The 15,239-nt window shown below is 46.1% G+C and overlaps 1 protein-coding gene across 4 annotated transcripts in view; it reads right to left on the reverse strand.

Annotated features, from left to right (window-relative positions):
• The window catches only part of Ano10 (anoctamin 10), a 173,635-nt gene that overhangs the window by 85,418 nt on the left and 72,978 nt on the right, over nucleotides 1-15,239 (reverse strand). For all 4 annotated transcript variants that reach the window (XM_021172147.2, XM_085828210.1, XM_085828211.1 and 1 more), the window contains 7 exons: nucleotides 13,934-14,053; nucleotides 11,434-12,003; nucleotides 9,931-9,986; nucleotides 9,309-9,383; nucleotides 7,694-7,876; nucleotides 3,367-3,558; nucleotides 48-176 (listed from right to left, as the gene is read on the reverse strand). In XM_021172147.2, coding sequence (XP_021027806.1) covers nucleotides 48-176; nucleotides 3,367-3,558; nucleotides 7,694-7,876; nucleotides 9,309-9,383; nucleotides 9,931-9,986; nucleotides 11,434-12,003; nucleotides 13,934-14,053 — 1,325 coding nt within the window. The remainder of the gene's footprint in view (nucleotides 1-47; nucleotides 177-3,366; nucleotides 3,559-7,693; nucleotides 7,877-9,308; nucleotides 9,384-9,930; nucleotides 9,987-11,433; nucleotides 12,004-13,933; nucleotides 14,054-15,239) is intronic.

Consider the following 15,239-nt stretch of genomic DNA (forward strand, 5'->3'; position numbering starts at 1 on the left):
GGATGGAGGAGGCAGAGGCCTGTGCTGGGCTGAACACTTTCACTTACCTCTACGGCCACCACAATCAGAACAAGGTCTGTTTTGGATTCTGGAAAGACTGCGTTCACTTGTGGTGACATTCCAATCAGAGCACAGTTAGTGACCACGGATATAACACTCATCGTTTCAAAAGCCAACTGAAAGGGAAAAGGCACAGCATGAGGAGCAGCAGCAGACATGCCCCATGTCCGTGTTATCTGAAGCCCACAGACAAGCTCTTACCTAGCTTCTACCCCATCTACATACATGCTAAACCTCCGCCCATCTTGGTAGGGTTCTCTTTGCTTAGGAAAGCTGTATGTAGTGGGCATTTTAGATTCTTTTGACTTGACTACTCCTCTGCAGTACGTCCAGCCTTCCCACCTAAGCTGGCCAGGCTTTGAGTGTGGGCACCTCTGGCACTGTCCATGCTACCTGTCTCTGCTTGTTTCTGAAGGGAATGTAAAGACCACCACAGGAAAGCACTTTGCTCCCCAAAGCAGGTGATATCTGGAAAGAAGCTACTCTACGAAACCGTCCCGCTTTGATAAGCCCCATGCTCCACCTGGCTTAGCTACAACCAAGCTCAGTATTGATGTGGTCCCTTCCTGGGGACAAGAACCAAAGTCCTTGTAGGGCACTAGCAAATCCAGAAGCCAGGCTTCAGTGGGACTTACAGAACACTGACTGTCCCACAAGGAGGTCAGCGTGTCCTATGGTGGTCACTGGGTAACTATGGAGAACCTGTGCTCTTTTGTTTCTGCTTTTAATTAAAGCTCTTGATGGCTGCTGCCTGGTAATGGATGGCATTCATTCTATGGAACATAAGGACTGTACTTCCAGCAAGTCTTCCAACTGTCATGGATATGAAAATAGCTACTCAGTGCTTACACTAATTTGCTTTTTGTTACCTCAAGCAATTTTCTGGTTGATACTCTGGGTTCTCCCAAGGATACAATTCTGAAACCATATTTCCTCAAACAGTTGTATCAGTCCCTTCTGTTTTATGTTTACAATCTTTGCCTTCTCTGATTAGTTTAGACAGTAATTCTAACCCTGTTGAACACCATGAGTGCTTTTACACATCCCGCATCCATTGGTTTGTTTCAGCTGCTTGGCTTTACGTCACTTGATGTTTTGGGTAAAATGGATCTATAGTTTATACTTTGTGAACTTATAGCTTCATAGTATCTAAGTTCACACACAGGGTCTATGCATCTTTACATACGTCCACACATCTTCATGTCATTGTCACAGAAGAAATGTGCCTGGGAAGCACAGTACAATGCCACAGGCAGCAAGAACACTGGCACCGCACACCCATCTCAGCTTTCCTTGTGCCCATCTGTGTACACGCGCTGTTCCACAGTTTTAGAGCACAAATGGCTTCCTGTTTTCTGCTATACACTGGGGATACTATTTGTTTCTTAATTCTTTCTGTGTCTGGTCTTGCCATCACATTAATTCTGGCTCCCTAAGTATTGAGGGATAGGCTGACCTCTGCTTTCCCCGAGGCCCCAGGGTATGGGGAAGGGAAGTCGATCTTTCTCTAACTCAGGAATATGTCTGGCAGAAGCAAAAAGAGCCTGGGGCAAGGGCCTTAGAGAGCTGCAGCTTTGGGTTCTGAGAACCTGACTCTTCCCACCCTAAAAGACTGGACTTCTCAGTGCCAAGGCTGCTGTGAGTGAGGTCTGTGATGCTCATGGGATCCTTGCTCACCAGAGCAGCTGGATTAGCCTGGTGCTGACTCTGCCCCATTGTGTGGTAGTTTATGCTGGAAACATATTTCCCGGGAAATAGGATGTAAGATGCTGCACTTCCTAATAAGCTTGCTTGGCATAAGACATTATTGCATATGCCCTACGCATATGCATCGGCAAGCCCCCTGAGCCCACCTGCTCTATCTTCTTTATCTCTGATGCCCTGGCCCTTCCTCCTCAGAACCTCTCACTGAAGAATGACCCCCTAGACCTGGTCTCATAAGATGATCTGGGAAATACTCCTCTTCCTCCATTGACTAGAATTGTATAAAATTGGTATGACTTCTTTTTAAGTAGTGAAATCTGTGGTATAGTTATCTAAGCCAGATTTTTTCTTCTGGGGATGTGGGCTTTAAACTCAGCTTCCTTCACAGTCACAGTGCTGTCCCCTCCTCCTCTCCTGCACTCATTGGCTGAGCTGCAGCAGGAGGCTCTGCCATTGAAGGGAAGGTACCCTCTACTAGTTGTCAAGTTCCTGTGGCCACACCCTAGTACCCCAGCGGCTGCAAGTCTGCAGGTCTGACCTCCGCCGCGCCTGCTGGGCCCTGCCACTGTGTTTGTGTCTCACTGATCATATTTCTGCCTTCACTTTCACTAAATTGGCTCTTTCTTGGTTCCTTTCTTCTACTGGTCTTGGGTTTATCTTGCCTGTCTTTTCTACTTTAACAAACACTGAGATCTTTTTCAGCATAAAAGCCTAGTGCTGAGTTCCTGGCCCCTCCCTCATCAGCCCTGTCCCACATATTTTTCTTCTGGTTTTGTATAACTTTGGGTGTCATCTGAGAGTTTCTTTTCATGGGCATTTTGTGCTGTCTGCTTTTCCAATGGATACCCTGCTGTTATCTTCTGTCACTAACTCTGGGTTGAGCTTATTGTCAAAGGTGTACTCTCTACAGTTCCAACTCTTTGAAGTGCTTTCAGTCCTGAGATGACTGGGTGTTCTGTCAGACACTGCCTGCTGATGACATCACTGAGCCTTCTTCATTCTTGACTTTCCTCTTCTATCTTGGGAAAGGGAGTGTTTTCATCTTTAAGTACAATGTGGGTTCACCATTCCTCCTTTCTCTTCAAGCTTTTGTTCTCTCTTCTGTTTTAAAACTGTTGCTTGATGCATATACATTTATTTCAGTTTGATGTTTTTCTGAGAATGTGTCCCCCTTTTCATGGCAGAGTGTTCCTCTCAGTACCACAGCAGCCTCTGCTTGCACTTTTCCTCTTTTCTTCTCAGCAACGTTTTTTTTTTTTCTTTTACTTTCACCCTGTTTATCAACCCCTGTGAATTATTTCTATAAACAGTGCACACCTGGATCACAGTCTCATCCACTCTGCCATTCTCTGTCTTTAATCTGTATATTTAGGCCATTTATAGTTAGTATAACCATTAGTATGCTGAGATTTAAGTCATACACTTGTTTTCTATCTGATCCCTGTCTTTACTGTTTGCTTTTTTTACCTGAGTTATCAATATTACTCTTGAGCTTCTTTTCTGGTATTTAGTGGTGTTCTGGGTATTATACATTTTCTGCTTTTAGAGTTTTTCTTTCCCCAACAATGACTCAGCTTTTCACATTGTTCTTCACATAGTTACCTGCCATACGCCAATACTGGCCGAAGGTTCTGCAAACGGCCGTTTGAAGACCCTGCACATTTTCAAGGCATCTGAGTTGACTTCAGTGAAGTTATTTAACACAGCAAAGGCAGCTGCTAACGGGTAAACACAAGAGAAAAGGCTCACGTAGCCAAACTGCAGAAACAACTCCAAGTAATCATCAAAGGTTCCCTGCAATGGAGAGACAGCAGGCATTGCTCAGTGTCACACAGGAATGACCGCTCCAATGCTAGCAAAGGGGCAGGGGATGGCTTTTAGTTACTAAAGGACTCAGGATCTATGCCAATCCTTTCTTCTCAACCACAAAGTCATACAAATTTAAAAGTTATTTTGCACTAAGTTGCTGAAATAAGGAATCAAAAATTATTTACCCATTTCCTCACATATAAACCATTAAACTGATGATATCCACTTGAACCAACACAAGACAAACAACACCAAATCTAAACATGTTGTTTTTAATGATCCGAGAGATGAATCCTTGCTAGCCACCTTTAATCCCAACACTCAGGAGGCAGAGGCAGGCAGATCTCTGAGTTCAAGGACAACCAAAGCTTCACAGATACACACTCAAGGGGGAGGACAGATCCTTATCCATAGGCACTCAAGATGCCCAGACCTTAACTAGAAAGTGACAATGAGCTGGGAAGATGTTACACTGGGTGAAGGAGCCTGATGTTAAAGTCAGAGACCTGAATTTGCTTCCAAAATTCCTATGATGGAAAGAGAGGACCAACTCTTGTAAGTTGTCCTCTGGTCCATATGACCATGCATGCATGCACATCCTACAGTCCTACATCTGACCTTTGCCCACAGCATGGCTGAGGAAAAGCTGTCAGCTTGCTGAGTGAGCACAGAAAGCCCTAACCAAAACAAAGACAACACACCTCAGAGGATAGGTAACTCAACTACTGCCACTAGAAGACCCCTCCCCCCACCGCGTGAGAGAGAGAGAGAGAGAGAGAGAGAGAGAGAGAGAGAGAGACAGTGTGTGTGTGAGTGTGTGTGTGTTCTATTACATGTTCTGTTTTCACATTTGGAATCATGCTGTTGTGATCACATAGATGTACAGTTTCCTCAAAAGAGACAATTGAATGGCTTCTGGAATGTTAGGGTCCCTTGCTCAGAAAACCCCCTCCTGATGCCACAGTGGGCTGGGTGGCTCCTGGCATGTGAGAGTCCACTTCAGGGGGCCCTTCCTCAGACCCCAAAGGGCTAGCTAGGGAGCCCACTGCAGTTCTAGGTGACTCTAGGTGCCCACATACTCACTGCCCGTACATTTACACTTAGGAGAGACTGTGAACCACCAGGTTGAGTCAGCACCAGGTAAACCCAAGAGCAAGAAGAGAAAAATGCAAACTTAGCAAAGCGAACACAAGCCCAAGACACCCTGACCTCTTAGGTGAAGGCCAGCAAAGACCACCTGATGGCAGCCTTAAGAGTTGACATGTAGAATGGTTATGGGATGTCAGTCAAAATCGTGATCTCACATTCCTAATTCATTAATATCTGAAGACAAAGTCCAGGCTCCAGGGGCCCAGCCCACAGGCTCCTTTCCTACCTCATCCCTACTGAGTGTATGTACCCAGTGCCAAACCAACTCTCAAGGAAAGCAGGCATGGAATGAAGGCCATGGGGCAGGGACCGAAGCCAAACTCATGTTTCATGGTCAATAAAATGAGGCCTCAGCCTCCAGGATGTAGAAAGGGAGATGAGTAGCTTATGGTCTCAACACAAAATAAAATCTTAGCAAATTCCTGCTGAGCAGTGTAGCGACATGATAAGACAATTAAGGAGATAATAATCACAACAGAAAGAAAACGGTTCAATATTGTTCATGATTTAATACTCTTACAAAACAAGGTATTTTAAATGTCTCCAAAACACAAAACAAATACAACAGCTAACAGTGACAAGGTGGAGTCAGGAAGAAGGAAGAAAACAGACAGAGTTGTCCATGCCGAAAGCCCAGCAGGATCATGGGAAATGCTGGACATGCTAGGGAAGCTCAGCAGGCCTGCTGGGAAAAGACAAAGTCTGACACTGTCCACACGCAGGGCTAGAGCAGCAGCGGGCACAGCTTCAGAGCATGTGCCCGCAGAAACCCGGTCACTTTAAAACAGAAAAACTCGTTTGAAGTCTGCCACCAATGTGAGCGGATGGAAGACCCCACCTGCCACAGGACAACCCAGCTCAGCGTGGCCCAGCATAAGCACACCAGCAAAACCACACTGAGTGATCACAGAGGCTGACTGCTCTGAGAAGGGTGTGAGGGGAAAGACCATCCTACATGAGTTCTGCTAGAAATTAAGAATGAAAAGTTGATTCACTGAAATAACAATATATTCACATAAATAAAGAACCCTTAAAAGTAATTACATTTTGCAAATCAAAAAATGTTTTAAGAGAAGATCAACATCCAGGCACAACCCTCGCCAGCTTCTTCACAGTCAGCTTGGTGGGAGATGGCCCAAAGCACTGGGTGCAAGGGAGGGGCAGCAATGGACACAGAAGCTTTGAGCAGATTAGAGGTCAGGACACCCAGGGGCCACTGTAGCCCAAGAGGCTGAAGCTTCATTTTCCTTGCCTACTCTGTCTGCAATTTTTCCAGTTTTCTATAGTGAAGGAGGAAGCCATGTTTCACAATAGTTTTAGACTCTGACAAACTTCCTTCTTCCAAACTCACAATACCACTTCCGACTCCTGCATGGCAGCCAGGGAGCATCTGATGCCAAGACTTCTGACTTCAGTAAGAAGCAAGTGGGCAAATGCTAGCAGCACAGACTCAGAACCAAAGAGGCAGAGGCTAGGACCCACTTCCTGGTTTGGTTACTGACCAACAACAGAACTGCACTGTCCATTTCTGCTCAGGATAATTCTAGTGTTTATACTATCACACACAAAAGTGGGCTACAGTCACACACAAGAGTGGGCTGAAGTCACACACGAGAGTGGGCTGCGGTCACACACAAGAGTGGGCGACGGTCACACACAAGAGTGGGTGACGGTCACACACAAAAGTGGGCTACGGTCACACGGAGTGGGCTACGGTCACACACAAGAGTGGGCTGCGGTCACACACAAGAGTGGGCTACGGTCACACTACTGTTGTGCTTCCTAAAGGAAGAAGATGTGAGAGTACAGGAGAGATCAGAGCGAAGATTCTGGGTGTCCCTATGGCCATTCCTTCTCAAATGAGGAAGAACTGAGTTGAGTGAGTATGAGTGTGAATGAGTGTGCATGACTGTGTGAGCGTGAATCAATGAGTGTGTGAGAGTGAGAGTGTGTGAGTGAGTTTGAATGTGTGTGTAAGTGTGAGTATGTGAGTAAAGGAGTGTGTGAGTGTGCTGAGTGACAGTGAGTATGAATGTGTGTGAGTGTGCGTATATGAGAGTGAGTGTAAAGGAGTATGAGTGTGTGTGAGTGTGTGTGGTCTGTACACTACACAATGAGCCCAGAGAAAGCAACAGAGAGACCTGAGAGGGTGGTAAATTTGGTTCAGAGCTTGTCAGCAGATAAGAGTAGAGGATGAGTTAGGTTTTCATGGGCTAGAGTTTTTTATTACAAGCAACTAAACCTCTAAGAATCCACGTGCATTTCCTCAAAACAACTGGGAAGGCCTCTGGCACTGTCCTGGGGCAGAGACAACGACAATGCAGAGCAAGGACATTCTTAGGCTTCACGACCCACTCAGTCCCCAAATCCATCCCACTCAGAAAGCAGGATCCATGACACACATCTGTAACTCCCACACTCCCATTGTGAGACAAGTGGCAGACACAGAAGGCGTGGAAGCTCTCAGCCAGCTAAGCTAGCCTGGGGTATGAGAACAGCAGATATAAGAAACTCTGCCTTGACTGAGTGGGAGGTGGGAACTGACCTCCTGATGTTGATCTCTGACTTCATGTTTCACAGGCTCTCTCGTACACAACACTTAAACTAATAACCTATAATGGCACTTATCTGATGTCCTAACAGTCATGGGTGAGCAATTCTGCTGCTTCAGGGACCATCTCTCCTGTGCACTGTCACACTAGAGCACCCGTCCCTGCACCTCTCTGTGTGAAACAGCCAGGTAATCTTCCACCCTCACCCTCTGATGTTAAAGAGTCAACACAGGCATCTTAACACATAGTTCTATCTTTCTAATGTCAAAGTGGTTCCTGCTGAGGGAACCCGCTCCGCTGCAGAGTTCTTAGAGGGAAGCACGGCACATTGGAGACAATGAGCTCACAGCACACGCTCATGAACACGTGTGACTATCACACACATTCACTAAAGTGTAACTCAACAATACTGCACTTACCAGGTACGTTCCCATTTCCTTCTCCAGGAGGACTTGCTCATACAAGGTTGTGTCGACATCTGACTTTAATGCCTGAACCTTCCTCTTTACCCTCGCACAGTACTTCCGCTGGAGCCAGTAAGGAAGAAGAGATTCTACGACTTGGTTCAGAATCTGGGAGGTGATCAGGAGTGTGGCCAAGCTCTAAGGAGAAGCATGAGTGTCAACTCAGCAAGAACAGAACAAACATGTACAGTCCTCCAACACTACAATCAGATCATATGATGTCACAAACATGAGCATTAGAGAGCTGGGTGTGAATGTAAGGTTTCTAACTCATAAAGAATATCAGAAGAAACCAGCTGGGCTAGGCGTGGTGGGACATGACTTTAATCCTGACAGTCTGGAAGCAGAGGGAGGCTTTGTCTACATATCGAGTTCTAGGCCACCCAGGACCCTTCATAGTGGGACACTGCCTTAGATAAATGATGGATGGATGGATGGATGGATAGATGGATGGACGGTTGGATGGATGAGTGGGTGGATGGGTGGGTGGCCAGTTCACCAGCCAATCCAGAGTTCTTGGGAAAGTAAGTTAACCTGACATTGTGATGGTAATCTTTGTCATTTTACCCAACTATAGCATGTTACTACAAAATGCCAGGTTTCACAGGGTGGGGATCACTGTTGACTAAAGTATTTTAGAAGTGTGAGTTGTAGAGATGACTCCATCAGTGAAATGCCTGCTGTGCAAGCATGAGGACCTGAGTTCAGACTCCCCGAATAAAGAGATGGACATGGTGGTTAGTGCCAGCATCCCAGTGCTGGGGAGGCAGAGACAGGAAGACCCTTGGGGCTCACTGGGCAGCTGGTCCTGCTGAATTAACAAACTCCAGGTTTAGTGAGAGACCATATCTCAAAAAAATAAAGTGGAAAGTAATCAAGAAAGACCCAACATTAGACTTGTGTATGCACATAACAGAAGAAATCAATACTTTGAAGGACTGCAGAGATAGTGAGCGGTAAAGAGCACTGGCTGTTCTTCCAGAGGATGACGGTTCAATTCCAGCACCACATGGCAGACATGCATCTCACAATCATCTGTAATTCCTGCTACAGGGGATCTGATGCCCTCGTCTCTCTCCCCACCCCCACCTTGGCATCGGGTATTTGGCATACAAGTATACTTGTGGCCCAGAACTCATACAAACAAAATACATATTTTAAGAGAAAAATTAATACTTTGAATTCAATTTATTAGTTTTACTAGTTACTGGTTTTATATGATCCAGAAACTAGATACTATAAATGCAGGCAGGACTCTGTCAAACATTTCAGACATGAAGCAGCACCACACAGGACCTACTATTCTTTCAGGTGTAACATGTTATTAATGTAAAAATGAAATTTGCAAGACCTGTTAAAGGTTATCCTAACCACCCACATCACTGACCACAGATCACAGACTTCGGACACCCGTGTATCAGAACTGCCTTGGGAAAGTCACTTAACTAACTTCTCTGCTGAGCACAATACACTGAGCAGGTGCTAATGCTTATTCTTTAAAGGGGAATAAAAACAGACAAAATAAAGGCATAAATCACAGCCTCCCCTCAGCATCCCGTTACACACTCACCTGGCGCAAAAGCTTCATGTCCTTCAGGACAAAGGCAATGTAGAAGAGTGAGGCGAAGCAATTCAGGAAGTTGAACTGCCAAAGAAGACAACAGTGTGAAGAGCTCTGCAGCAGCACAATCCATCTAAAACTGCCGCAGACAGGGACTTTGGGGCGCTTCCCTTTCCCCTCAGGCTTGAACTCAACTATCAACTCCAGAGGTGAGAGGGGTTCAAAGCACAGAGCCAAGGGCAAGAGCAGGGATGAAGAGGAACTGCACAGAGCCCCTCCAGTCTTACCCAGCAATGCCCACCTGGGAAAAGATCAGGGCCCTGCACCCTGACCCACACAGGGACAGCCAGGCCCCTTGCTGTGATGTACAAAGCCTGCTCTTACCAAGCATCCTCTAGGTCATCAGCACCTGCAGGGGCCTGCTCTCCTTTTCCTTACATGGAGCCTCAGGCTGCTGCCCTATGGAGATGCTGGGACCCAGGCAACCATGGCAGAAAGACACTACTACACTGAGTAGCCCAGACCTGGAAGTCACTTTGTGCCCACAGACTTGAACTCTTGTCCCACACCAGAAGGTAGCAGGGCAGCACTGGCTGAGAGACGCCATGGCCTAGAAGACACTAACACTTACCACCAACACTTTCAGAACGAGATGATTCTGGTAGGCAGATTCCAATCTGTGATTCTCTATAATGTGAAGAGGAAAGAAGATTATCTCAGACAAGAAGCACTGTAGGTGTATTGTCATGGGGCAAATTAGTAGGACTGTGCTCAGAGGCCCGGGCATCTCTGGCTGTCAGTCACAGCCATCCAAGAACATCAATAAGGGCACGCTCTCATCCACTGAAATATCATTGCAGTTGGGGATGATTTTTTTTTTCTAGATATGGGAAAAAGAAATCTGGGAAGTGTTGGCAAATGAGCCTACACCCAGCTATCCCACAGAAGAGCCTCTACTGTACTGTAAAATGGCTACGGAGGAAGCAGCACAGCTCTGTGTGGGGCCTTGGACAGGAACAACTTGAATTCAGATTCTAGCCTCACCTATAGAAATAGAGACATTGTATAGTGGCCCCAAGACAACAGAAGCAGGAACAGAAACATCTTGAGGGACTCCTGCAGTGAGGACTGGCCTTCACTAGTACACACTACCTGACCTCAGGCCATCCATGCTACCTCTTGCTTCGTAGCCTCCTGCCCCACTGTAGGGATTGGCTGCTGCCTGTGTGGCTGTGGACATCAGAACATATGACCCAATACAAAGAAAGCCCTGAGAAAACTGGCCACTGTTACTAGAGAACAAACAGAAACTTAACAACGTTGGATCCATTAAGTTAAGGTCCAGACCTCTTCCCACAGGATAACACATCGAATTTGCTTGCATGGACAAATACTGAATGACCTATGACCTTTTAAACTCTATCCTGGTTCTTTTTTCCAGGCATGCATACATGTGCACCCTTGAGCTGCCGCCAATGACGGTAGGACGCAAATTCTTAGCTGCTCTGGAGAAGTTTTATTTTACCCTCAGCGTGACATACAATGTTATGGTATTGGACAGGTTTAACACAGATATGTCTGAACTACCCTGACTATACTGTATAGTGTTGGTGCCTTGGTAAACATCAATACCTCCTGATCCACAAAAGCATAGAAGAGTTGCTAATTCACAGTACACCAGAAGGTGAAATGAGAAACTAATGTTCATAGGCACCCAGAACCTGGCATGGAGCATTGGATAAGAGCACTATGGAGTCATAGTCTGAAGATGAGTGAAGGTCACAGGTGAGCTGTGTCTTAGGTCTCCATAGCAAGCCCAGAGGACTGCTATCTACTCTTCAGTTGTGTGAGCCCAAATATCTAAGCAACAATTTAATCTTTTATTTTGTGTAGCATGTGTGAGTGCTACGTATGTGTGCATGTGTATACAGCTGTGTGTGTGTGTGTGTGTGTGTGTGTGTGGTGTAGGTCACGGCTGGTTCTCTCCTTCTGCTATGTAGGTCTTAGGAATAAAACTCAGTCCTCAGAATGAAGGGCAGTGCCTTTACCAGCTGAGTCATTGCTCCCTGACCCTCTGACCTCAAGCAACACTTCTTAAAGGCAAGGAGACGTGGGACAAAGTGTGGAGGCTTACCCCAAGATGTTAGGAACTCGGCAGCGTATCGATAGAGGCGGTTCATGATTTCAATCACAACGGCATAAACAATGCTGGGTACATACAGCAGAAGGCTGGTCCACTCAGACCCACTGTCCTCGTGGAGACTCAAGGCCCAGTCCTCCATGTCAAAGTAGATCATCATGACATAAAGGGAGAAATAAAGGCAGAGGCACACAAATGGCAGAGAGACTAGGTAGATGCGCAGTTGTCTCTTGTAGCTCGAGTAGAGGGGCTCCTCCCGGCCCGTGACTGAATTGATGCCAAGGACTCCATGAAACCCTGGCCGGGGCTCCTCAAACTGCCTCTTCATGACCAGAGTCCCCCAGCGATAGGTCATGTTGGCACAGCCACGCTTCCACACCTCCAGGATCACTGTGGACCAGATGAGGTTGAACGAGGCAAAGATGACATACTTGTCGTAGTCTTCCCACACAAACAGGTAGTAGGGCAGTCCAATGATGGCCATGGGGATTAAGGCAAAGGTGAAGTACTCCAGGAACCCAAAGTACAGAGCAATTGTCTCCCCAAAGTAGCTACGAATGCTGTCTGCAGGGGAAAGAAGGGGAGGGCTGAAGGTACAGGCCACCAAAGACGGCCACCTTACCACAGCATAAGCGGACGTGTGTTTTCAGTGGTTGGTGATCCTTTACACCTCCATCCTCATCCCGTGTGGGGTGCCACCTCTACCTTGCATGCAGCACAAACCCCACCTGCCAGCACGACAGGCCTTGCATTTCCCAAGTTCACAGCTCAGGCATCAGCTGCTGACATGACTCTGTCAGGGGCCTTACCTCAGCTTCACCCTCACTTGCCCTTCATCTAACAGACACTTTCTTCCCAAATTGAGACAAAGATGTTTGTGCACACCTTCATATTGGTCAGGAGGTAGCCTGGGCAGCCTGCTGACAAACCAAAGAGGCCATTCATATAGCAGTTCTGCTAACCTTGGCCATGTGAGAAATCAATCCCTGGGCCTCAGAGCAGCTGAGCTGGAACAAGAATGGGATGAGGGAGTGTGTGTGTGTGGGGGGGGGGGGCACGTGAGAGGAACTAATTCTTAATTATACACTGGATTTTATTAGATTCTAGTTTTAAGTTTAGTGTAGTTTATGTATATGTGTATGTCTGAATATATGCACATACACTACATGCATACAGTGCCCACAGAAGCCAGAGTGAGGTATCACAGATCCCCTGGGACTGGAGTTACAGTACAGTGCCCTCAGAGGCGGGAAGAGGGCGCCTGGTCTCCCTGAAGCTGGAGTTGTAGATGGTTGCAAGCCATCCAACATGACTTGCTGGAAACAAAGTCAAGGCCCCTGCAGGAGCAGCAAGGCATCTTAACCCCTGGCCATCTCACTAGCGTTCAATCTTCAAACTTCTTGTTCAACATTATAAATAGTTGTTTGTGGAAATGAAGATTAGGAACAAAATATAGAAAGAAGGCTTCTCTTAAAATAAAATTTAAAAATTTGCTTTAAAGAAAATGAGATGACAGCAACACTGAATGAAGCTCCAACGTGAATACTGTCCCCATGCTTAAAGTCTGAGCAAAGGCCGGGCACAGTGCGCACACCTGTAATCCCAGCACTTGGGAGGCAGAGGCAGATGGACTTCTGAGTTCGAGGACAGCCTGGTCTACAGAGTGAGTTCCAGAACAGCCAGGGCTACACAGAGAAACACTATAAAAAAAAACAAAACAAAAAGAAAAGAAAAAAGAAAATCTTAGCAAAGGCTGTGTGTGCTCGGTGGTAGAGCATTTGCCTAGCATGCTCAACATTTATTCTCTAGCACTGAAAAAAGGGTTTACTCAAACACATAACCAACCAAAAATGTTTAAACATTAATATTGATGGAGCTTTCCATAAAGTAATATTGAATATATACCAGGAAAGTTACTCTTATTCACAGAAAATAAAGGATTGAGTCTGACTCAACTCAAGCATAGCTTGGCCCCTTCCCTGGGAATAGAAAATTTCAAATACTAAATATTCACAGTCAAGCTATCCTCATATGAAGACATGGTTCACCTTTGTTGGAGAGACAGCTCAGCAGTTAAGAGTGCATGTTGGTCTTGCACAGGACCCATGTTCACTCTAGACTACATCCTGCAGGCAGCTCAGAATTGCCATCACTGTAGCTCCAGGCCCTGATGCCCTCTGCTGGCCTCTGCAGGCACCTACATGCACATGACAGCCCCAACCTCACCTTCACATATGTGAATGCACGCGTGTGCACACACACACACACACACAACTAAAAACAAATGAGATCTTATTTTAGAAGATGTATATTCATAACAGCTGCTCTGAACTGCCTATGTTGTAGATCAAATTTAGCCAAAGCCTACATGAGATTTTAAAAGGAACAAAGCCACCAAGCCATCTCCTTGTCCGTGCAGCTGCTAAGCACTGGCAGGAAAGCACTGATCGGGCAGACGGTGGCTTCATCAGTGAACACAGGCAGTGACACATACCTATGGGCTGGTACTTCAGAGCAAACCGAGTGTACCACGTGTCCTCCAGCTTCTTCAGGGCTTCAGGGTCATGCAGCGGGAACACCTGGGTCACGATGCCAGACGTGAGCAGTCTCCTCACTGCGGAGGAAAGCATGAGAACTACCTAAGACACCAGCATGGCTTAGGATGCCTTCAGCAAACAGTGCAAAGACGCCTCAGCACCGAGGTGGCAGTTTCCTGTGCAGGGTCACATCACAGCTGCCCCAACAGCTCTGAACGTGGATGATGTACTTCAGACTAGAAATATCTTTACTATGTTCTCTCACTATGAAAGCAGTACAAGTTGAGTAAAAGTCTGGCCATGGTGTGCACGCCTGTAATCCCAGCACTCGGGAGACAGAGGCAGGCGGATTTCTGAGTTCGAGGCCAGCCTGGTCTACAGAGTGAGTTCCAGGACAGCCAGGGCTACACAGAGAAACCCTGTCTCAAAAAACAAAACAAAACAAAATAAAACAAAACAAAAAAACAACCAACCAACCAACCAAAAAAACCAAGTTGAGTAAAATTTTAAACTATACAAACTATAAATCAGAAGCATGCAAACTTTCCATTTTTCTCTATATATAAATAGCTACTACAAATAGCAATTTAATATGTAACCAGATGTCAAGATATACACTGAAATCTATGCACAAATATACTGATGTTTAAATACAAAACAGGAATCACCTTACACGTCTTACAGTGCTCTTGATCATTTGAGTGGTGGTATATCAAACCTTTTTAAAGATTTATTTATTTATATACACGAGTGCTCTGTTTGCCTGTATGCGTGCATGACAGAAGAGGGCATCAAATCCCATTACTGATGGAACCTCTGAAGAGTAGACAGTACACTTAACCACTGAGCCAACTCCCCAACACCCCTCCCCCAAATCCTGAAATTATTACACATACATTATTCTATGTCTTCACTCCTTTCTTACTGTATACACTTAGAATAGGATTTCTAGGACCAATGGCAAATTTTAAATTAATTCCTCTACCCCAGTACTCTGATTTTCACTGGCTACAGGACCTCCTCTGAGGCAGATGAGATGCTCCTGTGTTGGCAGCATCCTCGCTCATTTCTGTCTTTCCAACCTCAGGACAAGACACATCCACAAACAGGAACTTCACACTCCCAGCACTCCTCCTTCTCCATGAGGCTGGGTGACAAGTATGACTGGGACATTCACACACAATATGGAAAAGACAAACAGTGCCTCCTGGCCATGCTCAATGGACCCAGAATCTCTTATCTGCTGTAGGTACCGAGAGCCAC

The sequence above is a fragment of the Mus caroli genome, unplaced genomic scaffold (genome assembly GCF_978045245.1).
Source record: "Mus caroli unplaced genomic scaffold, Mus_caroli_1 scaffold_11, whole genome shotgun sequence".
NCBI lineage: Eukaryota > Metazoa > Chordata > Mammalia > Rodentia > Muridae > Mus > Mus caroli.